The sequence below is a fragment of the Pinus tabuliformis genome, chromosome 1_2, assembly GCF_031772625.1.
Source record: "Pinus tabuliformis cultivar Carrire ecotype Pingquan chromosome 1_2, CPIR1, whole genome shotgun sequence".
Classification (NCBI taxonomy): domain Eukaryota; kingdom Viridiplantae; phylum Streptophyta; class Pinopsida; order Pinales; family Pinaceae; genus Pinus; species Pinus tabuliformis.
Genome location: NC_142298.1, coordinates 254033130 through 254053978, shown reverse-complemented (window position 1 = coordinate 254053978; position 20849 = coordinate 254033130). Strand labels below are relative to the sequence as shown.

The window sequence follows — 20849 nt, the reverse complement described above, 5'->3', positions numbered from 1 at the left end:
AACTAGCTTCCTTAGCCTCCTCTTGAAGATGCCAACTCCACTGACAGCTCCAAACTATCTCCAAAATAGCTCCAACTCCAACTCCAAGCCTCCAAGATGACTACTCCAGCAAAAACTCAACACTCTTCAAGCTCCCAAGCAAACTCACAAATACTCCAAATGAGATGTGTGAAACAAATGAGAGGGAGAAGGGCCTTTTAAAGGCTTGGAGAGGGTGTTTTTGGAGGGAAAGGACCCTTACTTTCCCTCCAAAACACCCTAAGCACCTTGAAGAAATCGTTGTGTGGGTCCTCCGCAGCCGTGGCAACTAACTAGCTGGTTTGACCACAAACCAGCTGGTTCAGTCCTAAACCGGCTAGTTAGGACCAGTTAGGGCAAAAAAAGCAAAGTGGGGAGGTAAACTGGGTTTTTAAACAAGTTTGACCTGGTGGCCCTGCTAACCGGTCGGTTTGACCGGTTGCCGATTCAGACTGACTAGTTTTTAAAACACTGCCTAGAAGTCACTACTTGCTTCCCATCAGGTCATGACACTACCTCCCATACATCATTCTTCGTGATGGACGCATACTCCACCATGGCATCCCTCCAAATTTGCTGACTCGTGGCCCCCTCAAAACTAGCTGGCTCTGTCTCCACAACATCTACCACAAAGCCATCCAACCTCTCTGTTGATCTACTCTCCCTCACTGACCACTTGGGTTTCCCTACAGCCCCCTGAGCCTCCTTCAAGATCTCCCAAATCCATCTTGGCTTCCTCTTCCCTGTAGTTGCCTCCTATAATGGTATGGGAAAATCCTCAATTGGTGCCACTCCTCCTGACAAGGAAGACTCTAGTATAACCAATGGAGATCCTAGACTCTGAGATCATGCACCTGAAAATCTTGCACCAGGTGATCTTACACTATGATACAGGAGTCTGAGACCTTGTGACCACTGAAGTAGATGATCCTCCTAATCCTGATGGACCACCTAATGCTCTTGAAACCTGTGGTGTGGCCCCCTGTTGAGGAGCATGTTGCTCTACATGATCAACCTCCCAAGACCTCCTCAAAGCGCTCTCCTCCTCAAATCTCACATCCCACCTTTGGACAACTTTCCTCTGTGAAGGAATTTATATGCAATAGGCTCTATTGGTCTCGCTATAACCCACTAGGATACCCTTCTTTGCAATGGGTTCCAACTTCACCTCTTGTCCTTAGGGATGTGTGAATAGGTAATGAACCCAAAAATCCTGATGTGCCCAACTTCCGGCTTCTTGTCGGTAAACACCTCCTCGAGAGTCTTGCTCCCAAAGACTCAATGTGGGCTCATGTTCTGCAAATATACTGCAACGTTACACGCCTCAGCCCACAAGAAGAAAGTTAAACTCTAATCATGCAACATCGCTCTAACTGCACCCAATATGGCCTTGTTCTTCCTCTCTGCCACCCCATTCTGTTGGGGCTTATAAGGCACTATAAACTCCCTCTTGATGTCAGCACTCCTACAAAAATCCTTCATCTACATGGAGGTATATTCGCCGCCATTATATGATCTCAACACCTTGATCTTCCTCCCCGTTTGGTTCTCTACAAGAGCCTTAAACTCTCGGAACCTCTTGAAGGCCTCATCCTTGGTCTTCAAAAAGAAAATCCAAGTCTTCCTGCAGTGATAATCAATGAAGGTCACATAGTACTCACATTCAATCAATGATACATGAAACATAGGAGCACAAACATCAAAGTGTACTAAGTCAAGGATACCTGCAACTCTGTTGTCATTGCTCACGAAAGGTAACTTGGTGTACTTTCCCAAAGTCCACCCCCTACATGCATCATGATTCTTTGTGTTGAAGTCAGGGAAACCAATAACCATCTCCCTCAACATCTTGAAAGCTCCATGGTGCAAGTGGTTCGTCCTCCTGTGCCATAGCTCACACATCCTCTTTCTCTCCTTCCAAGGGCCAAAATTATCAGCCCCTGCCAATCTGTCCTCTACCCTAAAACCCTATTGCCATGACCTTCCAACCAACAAATGGAGCAAATTTGTGAACTAGGAACCTTCTAAAGTCTTTGGGTTTCTGGCAAAGTTTTATCAGTTTTGTTCACTGTTAGCAGAAGTTTGACCTTGTTGATCTTTGTATCAGCTGTGACAAGAATCTCTGGTCTGACCCCTCTTTGGCTCTAATACCATGTAGAAATTTGAGTCTAACTTGTAGCCCAACCCAGTTTTATGCTTTGCATGGTTTAATGCCCAAATCCATCATGAAACATGAGACTGATAATTGCACTTACATAAAACAAATGAGCTATTCTATTTTTTTCGCAAACCTAACACATTAGATAAAATAGCAAGCACACAATATTTTGACACTTATTTTAGGTCAATTTGACTCTGGAAAAACCCCTATGCTTGGGGAAAACTAGTGTTGGAAGGAGACTATTTTCTTTTTCTTTTTTAAGGAAAAATTTACAACATAGAAAGGTACACTTATCTCCCTTTTGTAAGTAGTTGTTGACACAGTGAAAATACAAGTGAGTGAAGCCTCCACATAGTCCTTAGCTCAGACTGATATTCTGTTCCAAACACCTTCTTAATCTCTATGCCAAAACCACAAACTCAATGCCTGAAGATAGTTGTTATTCCCTTAAAGATTTGAACCTTAAACACAGACTAGAATCCTCCTAAAACTGTGTTGAATTAGCCTCCAATAACTACGTTAACTGTGGTTGGTTCTAAGTCTAATTACACACAAAATTTCAGCCTTTATTTAGATCTTCTCGTAGCAAAATTTTCGACGTCTATTCAGGTCTTCTCTCCAAAAAATTTCGGCCTCAATCTGAAGTCGTTCACCCAAAAATCTAGGCCATAAGTTTGGTTGAATTTTAGGCTTAAACTCATCCAAAACTTTCCCTCAAAACTTGGCCTCAGTGAAGATTAACCACAGCGAAAATTTAGCTACAAACTCAGGCAAAGACTCCACTGCAAAATCGACTTGACCGCTGGAACGTACTAGAAATTCGTGCCAGTGTTTCTAAGTTGTAGCTAAAACTAGTAGTCTCTCCCAAAATTCGATTTCTCTTCCCAAGTGTAGCAATCTCCCCCCCACCCCCCTTCAATTGCTCCCTCTTCTCTCAATCTTCTCATGAGATAATAAATGAGCTTTTCTCCTTTTTTCTCCCTTTTGTCTTCTCCATAAGATGGAAACCCTATCCCTAAGATCTAATGGTTGAGACTTAATCTCAAACCATTAGATCAAGGGTTGAGATGAGTCCCTTACTTGACCCCTGCTCATCTGGTCCCCTTCTTTTAAAAAGACTTCCTAGTATTTTTAATGTTTTAGTACCATGGTCACTTTTTCCTTATAAAGTCACTTTAATAAAATAAAGTGTACTTAGTACTTTTTCACATAAGGTAACTTTTAAATCACATGTGACTTTAATAATAAAGTACCTAGTACATCTCCACATAAAAAGTCAATTAGCCCCCTTGATATAAATAAACTCATTATATCACTTAGACAAAAGGTGATTTATGTGTCCCCCTAGGCCAAAAGGAGAAAAGCCTAGGGAAACACCTCCTTGGTACATTTTCAACACCAGGGTCAATTCCCATATGAATATTCCTCATAATATGGAATATACAACGCTGTATTTGTGAGAATACATATGTACATACATTCATATATATATATATATATATATATATATATATATATATTAAACAATCAATTAATTCATTAACAACAAAATAAATAATTAAGCATTAATAGTGTCCCAATATAGCTATCTCTTTCCCGATTAATGATGTTTTGAAAAAAAAAACACTTTCAAAATCCTACCATTTGGGAACCTTGTATCAATTTCCCCTGTTCCAAGTAACATAACTTGAAACATATCATAAAGGTTGCCCTATTATCAGCAAATAGTTGTGATGTTGAATATTGTCAATCGAAGACCACCTTAAAATTAAAACAATATTAGACCTGTCATGGTGATCTTGTGGATTTAAACATATAACTTGCTCTTTACATTAGAAAATGATAATTATATCCAGCGGCATAAAGGAGAAATAGGATGGCACACTAAATGAATTCTACATTCGCTAACAACCTTGTGTGCAAGTCTTGCAACATGTTCACATGGTCGACAGCTGAAAGGTTCTGTATATTAATTATCATTGATCTTAAGCGATGATCCTTCACCTATATATTTACCATTCTCCACTTTATAAAGATTCAAAGGTTTGTCAATGCTTAATGGCATGTCGACATTCCATCATTTAGTAGCCTAACCATGTTCATCTTGAACAATATTGATATCAATTCCCTGCAAAAATAAGAGTGATTTCCTACTAAAATTGTTGAATTCAGCCGCCAAACCTAGCATCAATGCAGATTATTCCAATCTTAATACTTAAAATGTTACACTAAATACAACAAAGATAAATAAGATGACATAAATGCAACATGCAATGAAGCGAAATCATAACACACAGCAGATCACATTCTTAATATACCACATACCATGGTTCATTGCAAAGATTGTATTGTATGGTGACCTCTCGCACAAATCGTTGTTGACGGTATGCACTCTACACAAGTGAAATAAAATCATTGGAATTAGATTTGGAATACAAGATGATATTGAACAATGAATTTTTGCCCATTCTAAAATAGTAATACAAGTTCTAGAAAATGCAATATTATTCATGAGAAGGTTTCATTAAGCATGTAAATTTCATGCATCTAGATAAGATGGTGCTCAAATACTAGCATGTTCAACACGAGAACATAAATGTCATAATGTAGGTTAGGCAGGTTAGAACAATGCATTTAATATTAGATATAATGTTTCACTATATGTAGTCTAATGATATGAAAATTAATAATTACCCATAGCTACGTATTTATATGCATGTGGCATTGTACTTTTCATTTAAACATCATTCATTTCTCATCTACATTTTAGATATTTCACTCTAATATATCGATTGTTGTGCACAATCGGGATTTATTCTTTACAAGTGCTATTAGAGCCTCGTTCAAGAACAATTTCAGCTTGCAAAACATTGCTATTATGATTTGAATCTAGGACTACAAATTTATTGCAAGTGGAGCAAAGCTATTGAATTGTTGTTTCTAGTTTTGAGGGAATTTCAGTCACAGAAAAAACATAGAATTAGAGCACTAAAAGGTGTCACCCAGAAAAGCATGTTGAAGTGCACATTCATCCTAGTTGAACACCTAAACCAACACCTAAGTATGCACCAAAAGCCATGCAAAAATCATTCATTGTCATCCATGACTTGCACCTCAACCTATGTAATTTTGTGCAAGTTCTATGTGCAAAGTTCATCCCTAATTCCTCTGACATAAACATGTTTGCACTTCATATCTATATATTTCCTTCAACATATAGCACAACCACACATGTATTTGGTTTCCTTTTTTCACATTTATTTGTCACTATGCACACAACCTACATATTTATTTCCACAACTTCATGATGCCCCTTTCAACTAAGACCCTACATTTACATTTTGCAACTCTTGTCGCAATGTATTTCTACAATCTACATCCTTCTCCATGCACCTAAATTCTCCTTTACGCTCACCACAGACCTCCACACCCTTTTCCCTGCAACTTTGTTCAATCAATAAATCTCTCCTTAATTCTCTACTCCTGCAAACAACTGTTGATAACTATGGTCGGTATTCATAATGCATACTTGGTCATTATGAATTTGTAAAGCATATTCTTAAATGCTAAGAGTCAAAAGAAAATTATATTTGTATTAAGTCCCATTTGGACTTTCAAAAGAAAGAAATTTGAAATAACTGAAATTAAAGTTTTGGCTCCAAAATGTAAAGTCGGCTCATCAAAGACTTCAAGTTGGCTCCATGTATAGACACACCCATTCGGCCAAGGGAAAACTATATAAAGGCACAACTTCGCTCCTCCTTGAAGCCAAGAAGAGTTCACATCTATCTGTGGCAGAAAGGACCTAATCTGAGGTCAACAATGAAAGGCTGAGTAACACCAAAAACATCTAATCCAGTGAAGTTTTGCCGGTGGCAACTCGCATCTCTAAGGAAGTAAAGATCAGCTCTCTGAGGCAGTGAATATGTGTTAAATTTAGGTATGTTCTATGCTAGAGCAATTTATTTCAATTTTCACAGTTAGCTTAATATCTTTTCCAGATTAGCAATCACATCAGCATTAAAGTAAACTACAGATAGAACATAAATATAAATCGCACAAGACAAGCCAAGACAAGAGGACACAAGATGTGGCGCTAGCCGGGGACAAACCCCAATGTGGGGAAACCCTTTGTCAATTCTTCTTATATGATCTTCAATAGTTCAGCAGAGAGAGATAGTACATATACATCAGAAGTCAACATTTTGACTTTTCAAAATAAGAACAGAGATATTTTCTAAGAAGATGTCACATGAGGTAGCTGATCTGAACTTGGGTGAAGGCAAACTGCTTCAACAGATCCTCTAAGGTAACTCCATCACCATACTGCACCTCACTGTGCTGCAACTCATCATCATGCTGCACCCGTCACTGTGCTGCACCCATTCACTGAGCTGCTCTTGTCACTGAGATGCAACCAGTCATGGTTGTACCCATCATGGTGCACTATGCTGCACCACTCACAGTTATACCCATAAATGTTGCTGTACATACTGCCTCCACTATGCTGCAATCATTACAGTTGTACCTATACATGCTGTTGTACATACTGTCATCATGCTGCTGCACTAACTGTCACCTACAGCCAACCAAAACAGCTTTTTCCCTTACCTTAAAACTGCTCACACAGACCTGCGTCCTCCTTTCTTCAAACTCGGCCTAGCTGTAGCATTTAACAATGCTCCACGCAGTCACTAAGAAACCCTTGCTATGTGCTAGGCCATAATGCTATGGCCTATGGCCTAGCACATAGCAACTCTGAAGTAAATGTCCTCAAAACAGTTACATAAATATCATTAACGCAGCAACACTAAGGAGCAGACTTCAATGCTTTCCTTTACTGTATAACTATGGCTTATCAAACAGTCCTTAAGGCATGTCTATATCAGCTTCCTTTATCACACAGTCACCTACAGCAAACATGCATCTTAATGTTGTGATAAGACATTTCCTTGCTGCGTTATAGGGCTACCTTTGTTGCTTCATTGACAGTGGATGAATGCTCCCTTAGGACTGTGGATAAGGGTTGCTTCAGGCAGCGTATTAGGGCCTTCATTAACAGCATATTAAGGCTCCTTCTGGACTGCATATAAGTATCTCTTGGACAGCGTATTAGGACCTTTCCTAACTGCGGATTAGGGCCTTCATTTAGGGCCTATATTAGCTGTGTATAGAACCTCCTCTTAGCTGCGTATTAGGGCCCAGTTGCTGCGGAATAGGATCACTGTTTAGCTGTGAATAAGGGCTCAACAGACTGCGGATTAGGGCACCTTAGGACAGCGTATAAGGGCCTCTTTAACAGTGAATTAGGGCCACCCTTAACTGCAGATAGAGCTCCCTCCTTGACTGCGTAGAGCCTTCTCTTTTGACTGTGCCTTGATCTCGTATAGAACAGCAGTTAGGGCATCTCCCTTTAGGTCAGCATTTAGACTTCTTCTCTCCTCCATGACAGCATTAAGGTCTCTCTCAGAATGCGAATTAGGGCATGGCATATTCCTTTTGACTGCATCTAGATGTTCCTCCTTTGACTGTGGTCAGACTGCTGCTAGGGCATCCTCCTTACTGCGGCTAGGGCATCATAAGACTTCGGCCAACATATACTCTTAGGATCTCTCCTCCCACCAAAACCCAAAGACAAGTGGAGAGGAAGAGATCACAAGAAGAGTGTGTGCAAATGACTTGCAAGCCACCCCTTTTTATACTAAAACGTTGAGCACAAGTGGGGTTTATTTGGTTGTTGGCCGACCTTGACAAATTGTCTTATAACACAAATAAATTCATAACTCTATGAATACTTATTGGAATCAATTGTTCTTTAGATCAATCCTACACCTCTCGATGAGAGGGATCTAAGAAAAATATCAGCTGCCATTAATAAGATGACCCACATGGAGTTTGGCCCTAGTTGCCAATTTTAACAATATGAGATCTCTGTGGCATTGCTGATATGACATGTTCATGGGCATTCTGAGGCATGTATACAAAGTTCTGAAGCAGGAAAGGATTCTTCTGAGATCAGCGAAGGACCTACTCTGAGGCAGAAAAAAAGGCTGACTTCTGAGGCAGTAAAGAGGCAAGAACAGAGCATGTCTTCATGGGCCTGATTGACTTGACTAGAAGGATGGACCTTAGATCAAGTTTGACCTAGTTGTTGACTTAGATTTGTCTGTTGAATTGAAGAATTCTCTAGTGAAAGGGTTGCTGGGTTTTTCCCCATGAGAGTTTTCCTAGGGTAAATTTCTTGCATTTCTGTGTGGCTGCTTCTTTATGATCCTACTGTATATGGTTCATGTCTGGTGTAATTATTGAATGATCAATGTGAAAGAAGCCTTTAAAATCAGCACCAACGACCCCTATATCTAACCAAAACCCAACCAAATCTAAGTGATCTTTGTTGGAAAATGTAACTAGTTTCTGTCTTCACAATGGTTAATGTACTCAAGTCATTATGCATATCTTACGTTACAAGAAAAAGAAGAAAGAAAAATATTATTTTAAGCATGGGTTTCATGCTCCATTTTGACGGTCATCTAGGTCAAGCATGTTCTGCACGCATTTAGCGTTTGTCATGTCAAAAGAATATTTTTCTCGAGTCAAGAGAGTCCTTGTCAATTGTATACAACCCTATTGGGCAAGTTGTAACATGTAAAAGATATTAATTATGAGTCTAGAAAGTCCTTTGAGCCTCCAAGCACAAGTCGGCCCTGCCAATGACAAGTCAGCCTAGAAGAGGCTATTCGACCTCATGGAAAGGCTATAAATACAAGCAGCTTCGACCTCATTTGGCATCAATTCAATCATCTCAAGAAAGAAGTTTGATCTGAGGCAAGGAACAAGTAAGAATCTAGAGCGAAGATCAAGGAAACAAGGAGTCGAGAAAGTCTATCTTTGGGCCTTATTCTCTCACATGTGTGAAGGTTAGGGTTTCTAAAGCTTCTGGGAGGCCTAGGATTGCAAGTCCAAATTGCAGGAGGCCGAATTGCAAATCCAAGTTGCAAGAGGGCTGAATACTCTGCTTTGATCTAATTGACTTTGGGGACATTGACTTGCTCAAAAGAAGAATTTTTTAAGGGTTGACACATGCCAAAAATTAGGGTTTTGCAGCTACTAGAGGGTCAAATATTGCAGGTCAAAGATTGCAGGCCGAAGTTGCAAGTTCGAAGCTAGGGGGCGAAGTTGAAGCTAGGAGTTTGTTGTTGAAGAAGTGACCCTTGTGGATTTGGTTAATCTTTAACCTAATTGGAAGAGTTTCTCGAAGCACTGGCTTGGTACTTGGAAGAGGACTTGGTCTAAGGTTTTGGGTCTTGGTTTTCTCATTTGAAGCAGATTCTATAAGAAGAGAAGAAATTTTTTAGGTTTTCCCCTTGGAGGGGTTTTTCCCTGGCTTGGAGCCTATATCTTGTGTCCATTGTCTTTATTGTTTTTGCTCTTGATAATTGTTTGATGAAAATATCTAATAAAGAAACACAAGAAGATAACTAAAGTTCACAAGCAATTATTAAGGTTAAGGAGAATTTGAATTAATAGCTACCCTACCGCATTCTCCAACATGGTATCAAAGCAAAGGTGAACAAAAGAAGGCAACTAGAAGATCATCCTGAAGGCTTTGCTTGTCAAGGGAAATCATTTGTAAAAGGACACAAAGGAGGAAGAAGAAGACCTAGAAAGAAGGTTACTACATCAAAGACCTCATCATCTCAAGAAGGTTCAAGCTCTCATTGAAGGAAAGAAGGATAAGCTTTTGTTGAAGATTCTCTAGTGCATCATCTTGAAGAAGAGGGAAACATCAAAGAATCTAGGGATCATCATCCACTCTTTGAAGTTGTTCAAAGACATTATTGAAGGGATCTTATAAGTCATTATTCTAGGGCATCTTTGAGTCTCTTTGAATATTTTGAAAACATCAAGATAGTTGGCAACATCATCAACAAGGACTCTTGGTTTACAAGTATTATATTGGCTACTTTTTGCAAGGAAAGCAACAAGCTCGTTGGGTCAACAAACTTCCTTGCATGGAAGAAGAGATTGACTTGGCATTCACTAAAAATGAAGTCATGGAATATGTCCTTGATAAAGTAGTTGTACCAAACAAATAGAAGACTCAAAAGTTAGTAAAATACAAGAAGGGAGAAATAAGGGCACAAAGAATCATTGTTGAATCCATAAAAGACTAAGTTGCATGAAGCACTGAAACGTTTTGGAGTTTCCTAAACAAGCACATTTAGAAACGTCACCTCCGCAAAATAGAAACGCCAGTCGAAACATCATATATATATATATATATAGAGAGAGAGAGAGAGAGAGAATTACAAATAAGTGAATAACACATTATCTTGCAAGAAAAAAGGGTATATGACCCATAGATGACAATTTAGAAGGAAAACCAAGTCTATAACACATTATCTTGCAAGAAAAAAGGGTATAAGACCCATAGATGACAATTTATAAGGAAAACCAAGTCTATATTAACTCTCATAGGGTACGAGTACGGCCCGAAACGCCAACTTCCTAGAAGTTTTGTGCAACATAGATAAAAGATCATCTTGTTCCCTTTGTTGTTGATTTGAAGACATTCAAGGTTATGTATGATAAGTTGGTAAAGTCAAAAAATTTCCTTGAGGAATCAACTATATAGAACAAGGAAGTCAAAGGATGAAGACATGGCCACTTATCTTATGAAGATCTCACAAATAAGAGATCAATTGCAAGGGCTTGGGGAAATTGTTTCCAACTCTAAAATTAAATGCTTTGCCACCTTATTGGAGCAGTTTTGCAACTAGTATCTACTCCAAGAAGGATACTACACCTTTTGATGAGTTATGGACTCAATGTATCATGGAAGAATCCAAGATCAAGGCAAAATATGACACAGAATCAAATGAAAAGTCTCAAGCCTTTATTGCAAGGTCCAAGAAGATGAAGAAAGGGAAGTTTGGAAAGTCCAAGAGAAAGACAGATATGTCCAAGATTCAATGCTTTGGATGCAATGAGTATGGAAACTTTAAGAGGGATTGTCCAAACAAGAAAGATAACAAAAGAAAGGAAAGAAGTGAAGCCCATATAGTTGAAGAAAAGGGAGAACCTGAGAAGAAGTCGAAAGGAGAAGATCCCAAGGATCTTTACTATTGAAGGAAGCTCCATCTACATCAGGTTCTTTATGAAATTTGTCTTTCTTTTATTAAGTAGAAAGTAGAGTAGCATGCATTGTTGCATTCTCTAGAAGAAGTCTTGATTTTTTTAAAAGCATGGCATCATAGATAGAAGCATATGATAGTAGAGAAATTAGAATCTACTTGATTAATTGCTTTGGGAAAGATCATCTAGTTTAAAAAGAATGAGAATATTGGAATCATATTGCATATTATTCATCCAAGAATTTTTCTAATATCATGTGTAAGGTAGTCATTTTGCAAAGAGGGATCATCAAGATCCTATAAGAACCATCACTTTGGAAGGTTCTTGGAAAGAGAATTACGACGTGTCTAGTATATATTCCATCTAGTATGGAAACAATACTTTTGAAGGATGAAGGAATGTAGATCGTCAAATTACAGTGTGAAGGGCATAATGAAAATCTTTCTACTCCTGGGAAAAGGAACCTACCTTTAACAGGTATAAGAAGCAAGCTCCTTCAAGAAAAGATGGCTAGATTGTTGTGTATGGAAGCAAAGATATGCATATTCCAAGTAACTCTTCTCCAGGGAAATGTTTGTATCTACAAGAATCTTGCAAAAAGAGTTGGTTATAAAAATGTGCTTGGTAAGTCTTCCATATGGTTGGCATGATGATTCAAAGAAGAAATTTGACATGCTTTGAAATGGTTAGAGATCAAGACTCTCACACAATATTGCATAGCATATTTATCAACATCAAGTATGGTCTCCAAAAGAAGTAAAGGGAGTTAACAATGACAACTCTAAGGATGATATTGTAGTTTGGTAATCAAGTTCAATCCATGGGCACCATGATTAAAATGAATGAATGGAGAAAGAATCTTGTACAATATGGAGATGGATCATGTGAAATCTCAAAGGATTCAAGTAAGCAAATATTTTGATGAAAGGGCCATTGTGATAAGCTTTGTCTAATATTAATATTTTGATATTGGTTATCTGGTTGACATATGTTTTGCTACCTGGAAAGATGTTGCAGAAATGCATAATGACAGTTGAGGAAAGTTCAACTGTTAGTATTGAACTCGATTCAAAGAACATGCGAATTGAGTTAATGGTTTTGGTAATGTAGTCAAGATGCTTATATCATCATCTTGGAATTGAAAGGTAGCAATATAAGAAGATAACCTGATGTTCATGTTCATGAAAATCACTTTCAGATGGAGCTATGATTAGCTTGAGTTTGATAAGGCTCTATCTAATGTCTTCATTGATGATGACTAGAGGAAAGTGATGTGCAAGATTGATGGTCTGAATCCTATCACAAGATTAAGGGAGAAGATGGCTCTACAACATCTAGGATGAAAGAAAGCTCAATATGATGATATACAAAGGAAAGAAATAGCCATGTAGTTATCTCCATGAAGAATTGGTAGTTGATACACTTATGGATACAAGCTAGATAGCTTGTGGTTATGACTTGTCAATTGAAAGGAAGTGAAAAAAGATATCCTCTATTTTTTTTCAAGTGGGAATAGGGATCTCCTCTCTGGTTGAGAGGGAGTGATGATAAACATCACATTTGTATTATCTTCTTCATGTGTCATGCACTAGGCTAGGACTAACAATCGTACGTCTAAGTGAAGGCCATGGAGAGAGAATGGTGGATGGAGGATTGGATAAGCATCTGTTATTTCCTTGAGGATAGAAAATCCAAGATAGGAAGTGGACCAACACTCTTTGAGGATTGGACAGGTATCCAAGACAAGAGTGGTCGAAGAGGACCGATATTCTTTGAGGATTGGGAATCCAAGATAAGAATAGTCCTAAAAGGACATACCTTGTGAACATCCGAAATGGGTATGTACCTTATAGAGGTAGTGTGGTATCTCACGTAAAGCCTCCCAGCATTATGCTCTTGTATAAGAAAGGGCTTGTCAAGTTAAGGCCTTAGTATGTCGACAATGTCGATCATGATGTTGATGCTTAAAGATGGCTTACCAATCTAACTCTTCTTATGAGAACTTTTTAGTTTGAGAATATCCTTGTACTAGGTGTACAATTATGAATACCTCCCTAGTTAAGAGGGAGTGTTGGAAAATGTAATTAGTTTCAGTCTTCATAATTGTCAATGTACTCAAGTCATTATGTATATCTTATGTTACAAAAAAAAGAAGAAAGAAAATTATTATTTTAAGCATGGGTTTCATGCTCCATTTTGATTGTCATTTAGGTCAAGCATGTTCTTCATGCATCTAGGGTTTTTCATGTCAAAAGAATTTTGTTCTTGAGTCAAGAGAGTCCTTGTCAATTGTATAAGACCCTATTGGGCAAGTTGTAACATGTAAAAGATATTAATTACGAGTCTAGAAAGTCCTTTGAGCCTTCAAGCACAAGTCAGCCCTACCAATGACAAGTTGGCCTAGAAGAGGTTATTCGACCTCATGGAAAGGCTATAAATACAAGCAACTTCGACCTCATTTGGCACCAATTCGATCATCTCAAGAAATTAGTTCGATCTGAGGCAAGGAATAAGGAAGAAGCTAGAGCGAAGATCAAGGAAGCAAGGAGTAGTCAAAAAAGTATATCTTTGGGCTTTATTCTCTCACATGTGCGAAGATAAGGGTTTCTACAACTTCTTGGAGGCCAATGATTGCTGATCCAAATTGCAAGAGGTTGAATCGCAGATCTAAGTTGCAGGAGGGCCGAATACTCTGATTTGATCTAATTGACTTTGGAGACATTGACTTGCTCAAAACAAGGAATTCTTGAAGGGTTTACATGTGTCAGAAATTAGGGTTTTGCACCTATTACATGGCCGAAGATTGCAGGTAAAATTTGTAGCTTTGATGGTAGGGGCCGAAGCTGAAGTTGGGAGTTGATTGCAGAAGAAGTGACCCATGTGGATTTGGTTAATATTTGACCTAATTGAAATAGTTTCTTAGAGGGATAACTTGGTACTTGGAAGTGTTGGAAAAAGTAACTATGTTTGGTCTTCAATAATGTACTTGAATCATTATGTAATGTACTTGTCAAAAGAATAAAGAAAATATTTATTATTATTATTATTATTATTATGACTTATTAAAGCATGGGTTTCATGCTTGGGTCACCATGTTTTAGGTCAAAGTCCCCATTGAGGACTTCTAGAATTTATTTTGGGTCTATAGAATTATTGTACATTTGAAGAGACCCTTCTTGGGCTTTTGAATCATGTAAATCGGTTAAGTATTGAGTCAAATATGAATTATGTAACCTCCACACCATGTTGGCGTAAGAGAAGATCCAGTTGACCCAAGGACCCATTCTACCCTACAAGAAGCACAAATTCATTTGTGGTTCTCTCTCTTTTGGGCAAAAGTGTGAAAATTTGTTTGCCGTGCAAATGTGCAAAGTAAGAGGCTAGGAAAGTCTACTACTGGAAAGATGTGAGTTTGGGGGAGTCTAAGGAGTCAAGGAAAATCGAAATTTTGGTGGTCGTCTCTCTCTGTTTCGTGCTCTGGATTGGGAGAACGAAGTCTCCCAAGTTGGACTGCTGTCGAAAGTCGTGAGCTTCCGCAAGTTGCTGCATAGTCGAAGTTGCTGGAAAGAGATCAACCTTCTAGAGGCTGGCTTGGTGTGGAGGGAAAGTTTGGTCAAGGTATAGGGTGAAGAGTCTCAAAGAATACTATTGAAAGAAAGAATTACTTTGACTGGGTTTTCCCCTCGAAGGGGGTTTTTCCCTGTCATGTGCCTACATCTTGTGTCCATTGTTTTATGTACTACTGCTTGGTATAATTGCTTGATGAAATAAAGATTTTCCAACATGGTATCAGAGCTTTGGTGAAAAAAGAAGAAAAAGGCAGATCCATTCAAAGGCACTATCTCAGGGAAGGAATCTATCATATTCAAGGAAGATGTCTAACTCTATCAAGGGTGAGAACAAGCTTGAAGGATAACTTCAAATCCTAGAAGAAGAGGATTCACCTAATCCTCGAGAAGAACAAGGTATTAGATCTGGTTGAAGGAAATGTAAAGAAGCCTACCAAAGAAGCCAGTGATGCCGACAAAATGAAATCCAAGGATCTAGAATTGGTGGCTATGACTTTGATGGTAGAAGGGATAAAAGACCATCTTGTCCCTTTCATAGATAACATCGATCATGCTCAGGAGATGTATGAAGCCTTATCGAAACTATTCACCATTAAGAACATTGGTCAAGTAGAGAGTTTAAAGAATAAGCCGAGGAATACAAAGATGACTAAAGAAGATATTGTTGCAACCTTCTTTGTAAAGATTGCTAGACTCAGAGATGATCTTTCAGCCATCGATGAGATTATTCCAAACGAAGAATTGGTGACCACTGCTATATTAGGATTGCCACCATCTTGGAGTGCTTTTGCTTCAGGTCTCAACAATTGGAAGGTAGCTCCCACCGTTGAAGAATTATGGACCGCTGTAATATCCCTTATCAGCAATATTCCTCAAACACAAGCAACCTCCAACCAGAGATGGACTGGGAGGGCAGTTACCAGATATGTCGCCTCTAAAAAGAGGACGAGATCTGGAAGCTACTTGGCCCTTTCCAGACTCTTTCTAAGGGTATAGGATAAAACACACAAGTGGTATAGTAGCCGGGAAGCTCAAAGAGATAAAAATAACAATGGTGCAACATATAACAATATAACCGTAAGCAGATACTCAAGAAATGCAGAGAAATGCTAAGCCATTTTATTATACTGAATAATAGAATGAGTACAAGAGGTGATCAGAAAGGTGGCACCTCGACTTGCACAAGGCAAGTGAAGAAATACACTCACAATAGCAAAGGAATGGCCTCTCTCTGAACTACGTCCAAGCTATTGGAGAACTGTTGTGCTGCTGTTGCTGCTAGAAATCAAATGAGGATTTGGGGTTGTTCCCCTCCTCAGAAAATGTTGAAACTCTAGAATTGGATTCTACCCAGAAAACCCAAAAAAAACCCAGAAAGCTTTTCTGAAATGGCCAACCCCCGAAAATCACCCCCTTAAGGACCCACGCAGTCCCTCAAGGCTCTGCACTACTGCTGAAATGAACCCACCACAACTCTGCCTGAAACTCAACCAAAATCCTCCAATATACAAGGGTTGATCCCTTGCTCAACCTCCCAGCACAAATCCCCCTGCAAAACCTCAATCTGGAACTCCTGCCAGAAAGAACTGCATCATCCCTCTCAAGACTGCGCAGTCATCCAAGATGCTCAATCCTCCTGCCAAAATGTTGATGAAACTACTGCAAAAATACTAATGGAAATACCTTGCCCGAGCAGGCACTAGCTAAACAGCGAGCGTGCTCTGAGTCGAAGTGACTAGCTCAAATGCACATAATCAAACGCCAAAATGAGGAGGCTCCTCTCTCCTTTATAGCATTGGCCTCTCTCAATCCCAAGGCTCACCTCCTCCAACGTAGCTTTCCTCTTGCCACGTGTTTCTCACCATCTACGCAGTCACTCCAAGTGTCTACGTGGGCCCCTCCTCTACGTGGTTCTTTGGCCCCCCTTGGCTCACCTTTTAAGTTACAACGTTGTGCTACTAGGGAGTGTCTTTATTCATGAAGTGAGTATGTTCCCCTCTCCTCACCTTTTTATTTATAAATAGCTATAGAAGGCAAAATTAAGCAAAATCGAATATTCCAATTAGCCATGGCTAATTAGGAATATTAATCTCCCTCGGCAAAATGTTGCTTGTCCTCAAGCAACTGAAGTGATGGACGCTGCAAGATCTTCTCACTCTCCCAAGTGGCATCCTCATCCGGTAAATTCTTCCACCTCACCAAGAATTCCCGGACTGTCTTGTTCCGCAGTCGCCTCTCCCTGGTATCAATAATAGCCTCTGGCTGCAACACCAAATGCCCCTCATCATCCGTGGGTGGTAGCTCATCTGTCACTATCACATGTTGTCCCAATGCCTTCTTCAGGCATGATACATGAAAAATGTTATGAATCTTGCTGCCTTGGGGCAGCTCCAACTCATATGCACCCTGTCCAATCCTATATATCACCCTGTATGGCCCATTAAAGCGGGGCTTGAGCTTCTCAGCCCCCTTTTGCTTCAGTGACCACTGTCAATATCGCTGTAATCATAGGTAGACCAGGTCCCCCACCTCAAACTGTCTCTCCACCCGACCCCTGTCAGCATACAGCTTCTGCTGGTTCTACACTGTAGCCATATTATCCATGAGAGCTCGGAGAATATCCTGACTCTCTTGGATCCAAATCTTGGCTCTCGAAGCCTTGCTAGCACCAAACATCACGTCAGCAAAAGATAAAGGATGATACCCATATAAAGCATAAAATGGTGACATACCGATGGACATGTGATGAGTGGTGTTGTAGCAGTACTCCCCCAGATGCACCATGCTCGCTGCTGACCACTGACATAGTTACGCAAGTAGCCCTCCAGCCACTTGTTAACTATCTCTGTCTGCCCGTCCGTCTGTGGGTGATAACTGGTACTAGGTGTCAACTCCGTCCCCACCAACCGGAAAAGCTCCTGCCAAAATCCGCCCATGAAACGGTTGTCCCTGTCACTGGTGATGGTCTTGGGAAGACCATGTAACCTGAAAATCTCTCTGAAGAACAGCTCGGCCACTTGTGCTGCTGTGTAGTGTGCGGATATGGTGAAAAAGTGTGAGTACTTTGTCAGCCAATCAACGACGACAAAGATGGAATCCTTGCCCTGTACCATGGGCAACCCTGTGATGAAGTCCATCATAATACACTCCCATTTCCCCTCCGGAATGGGAAGAGGCTAAAATAGTCCTGCTGGATGGTTCATCTCCCCCTTGTTCCTCTGGCAAACATCGCACTCCCAGACATGCTGGAGTACGTCCTCCTTGAGGCCCTTCCATGAGAACCTCTCTCTAATGGCCCTGTAGGTTTTGGTAAACCCCTGATGACCTGCCAATGGTGAATCATGTGACACCTGAAGTATCTTCTTCTTGAGTTGAGACCCCTCAGTCAAGAAGATCTGGTCCCTGTAGTAGATGATCTCATCGACCACCCTGTACCTGTCATCCACCACCTGCCCATCCAGAACCTCACATGCAAATCTATCCTTGGAGTACTCTACTAAGAGTCGAGCCCTCCAGTCTGCGTCCAAGCTCATAAGAGACAACGTAGCTGGCCTACATGAAAGGGCATCTGCTACCACGTTGTTCTTACCCTTGACATACTCAATGTCAAAGTCATATGCTTGGATCTTGCTGATCCACTTTTGCTGCCTCTCCTGTAGTTTCTTCTGCTCCAAAAAGAACTTAAGGCTGTTGTGGTCAGTCTTCACCCTCAGCTTGTTACCCACCAAATACTGCTGGTACTTAGCCAACTCATCAATGTTGCATGAATCGGGGACGAAGCGAGGACGTTTTTTGGAAGCGGGGACGCGGAAGCGTCATTTTCCAAAAATCTAGGAAGCGAAGCGTCTGCTATATATATATATATATATATATATATATATATATATATATATATATATATATATATATATATAATTTTTTGCATTTATACTCAAAACAAACATCCCAAATAGGCGGAAGCATCCAAAACAAGGGGAAGCGTCCAGGAATCGTCCAAAACAGGTGGAAGCGTCCGGAAGCGTCCAAAATAGGCGGAAGCGCGCTTCCGAATTTTAAAAGCGCACTTCCGGGGACCCTTCCTGGACACATCCGCACGGGACGCGCTTCGGGCCTTGGAACCGGGGGGGCGCTTCCTGCAATTATGCAATGCATGCATGATGGCCAACCTCTCCTTATCGTATATAGAATACAACCTCTCGTGCAGAAGGAGCTTCTGACTCTCAAAGGCTATAGGGTGACCTCCCTGCATCAACACTGCGCCGATTCCCTCTCCCGACTCATCACACTCCAAAACAAATGGCTGCGTAAAATCTGGCAGCACAAGCACTGGGCAGCTGCTCATAACCTCCTTGAGCCTGTCGAAGGCTCGCTGCGCTGTATCCGACGAACTGAATGCCCCTTTCCTCGTCAAATCTGTCAGGGGTGCAACAAGCTGTGAGAACCCATTGACGAACTTCCGGTAGTAAGTACAAATGCCAATGAATCCTCGAAGTTCTGTCACGTTTCTTGGCTCCGGCCAATCTCTGATGCCCCTGATCTTCTCCTCGTGGACCCTCACTCCGTCTACTCCTATGATGTGTCGCAAATATAACATTTTCGTCAACCCGAACTCACATTTGGAGAGCTTGGCATAGAACTACTGCTCCTCCAAGATGCGTAATACTGTCTCAACGTGCTGGAGATGCTCCTCCCAAGTCCTGCTGTAAATGAGGATATCATCAAACAATACCAACACAAACTTCGTCAAGCGACTGCGGAAGATGTGATTCATGCAAAACTGGAATGTAGCTGGGGCGATGGTTAGCCCGAAGGGCATCACCAAAAACTCAAAGTGCCCATAGTGACATCTGAAGGCGGTCTTGGGAATGTCTTGTTCCCTCACGCGAATCTGATGGTACCCAAATCTCAAAACAATCTTTGAGAAGAACCGAGCTCCTCTCAACTCATCCATCAACTCATCGATCCTGGGTATGGGGTACCTGTTCTTCAGGGTCTTCTTGTTCAAGGCCCTGTAGTCAATGCACATCCTCAATGTGTCGTCCTTCTTCTTCACCAACAACACGGAAGAAGCAAAAGGACTCGTGCTCGGCCGAATGTGCCCAAGAGCCAGCAACTCTTGAATGGCCCGCTCAATCTCATCCAGATAGGCCTTGGGATGCCTACAAGGGGCAGTAATCACTGCCCGTATGCCTTGCTCAAGCTCAATGGTGTGCTCAAACCCCCAGTCCGGTGGGTATCCTGGTGGAATCTCCGCAAATACAATGGCATACCGGTCAAGGATGGGTTGTATCTCTAAGTGCACTATCTGCCCTGTAGTCCCTGCCTCCGATGCACGCAGTTCCACTGCCCACTCTATGTCTCCCTTCTGGAAGACTGCCTCCATCCGATGAGCTGAAACAGTCTAAGGCGGGTATGTGTGATGTCCCTGTATCTTCTCATGCCTCCCTGTCTTCTCATCATCCCACTCCATCTCTAGGGCCTTCCAATCTGTAGTGACCTTCCCTAGAGTGATGGGCCACTGAACACCCAGTACTATGTTGGTGTCCAAAATATTAACCACGAAGAAGTGGTCAGTCAGTGTGTAGGTGCCCATCGTCATTGATAACTCTGGAACATAACGAGCACACACCATGGTCTAATCTCCTGGGACCAAAACTGAAAATCCATCGAAGCTCTCTATCTGTATACCTCTCCGCTCAACCATCTATGCATCGATGAAGTTGTGGGTTGCCCCAATGTCAACCAAAACTGATACCCGCTAGCCACGTACTGTCCCCCGTACGCGCAGTGTCAAATACTTGGGAACTCCTTGCAATGCTGCAAGGGCCCCTCCGGTAGGTGCAAAAGCTGCACCACCCGCTGTTGGTGGTGGTGGTGGAGGTGGCAAACGATCCTACGCAGCATGACTACCTCCTGCCTCCACATCATACTCCTCATCCTCTTGCCCGCTGCTCTCGAAGAAGACC

The 20849-nt window shown here is 41.0% G+C and overlaps 1 protein-coding gene across 1 annotated transcript in view; it reads right to left on the bottom strand.

The window, feature by feature from the left end:
- Window positions 1–20849, bottom strand: part of LOC149205329 (zinc finger CCCH domain protein) — a 146851-nt gene that overhangs the window by 43102 nt on the left and 82900 nt on the right. The window contains exon 9 of the mRNA XM_089395002.1: window positions 4505–4572. Within this exon, the coding sequence (XP_089251128.1) occupies window positions 4505–4572 (68 nt within the window). The remainder of the gene's footprint in view (window positions 1–4504; window positions 4573–20849) is intronic.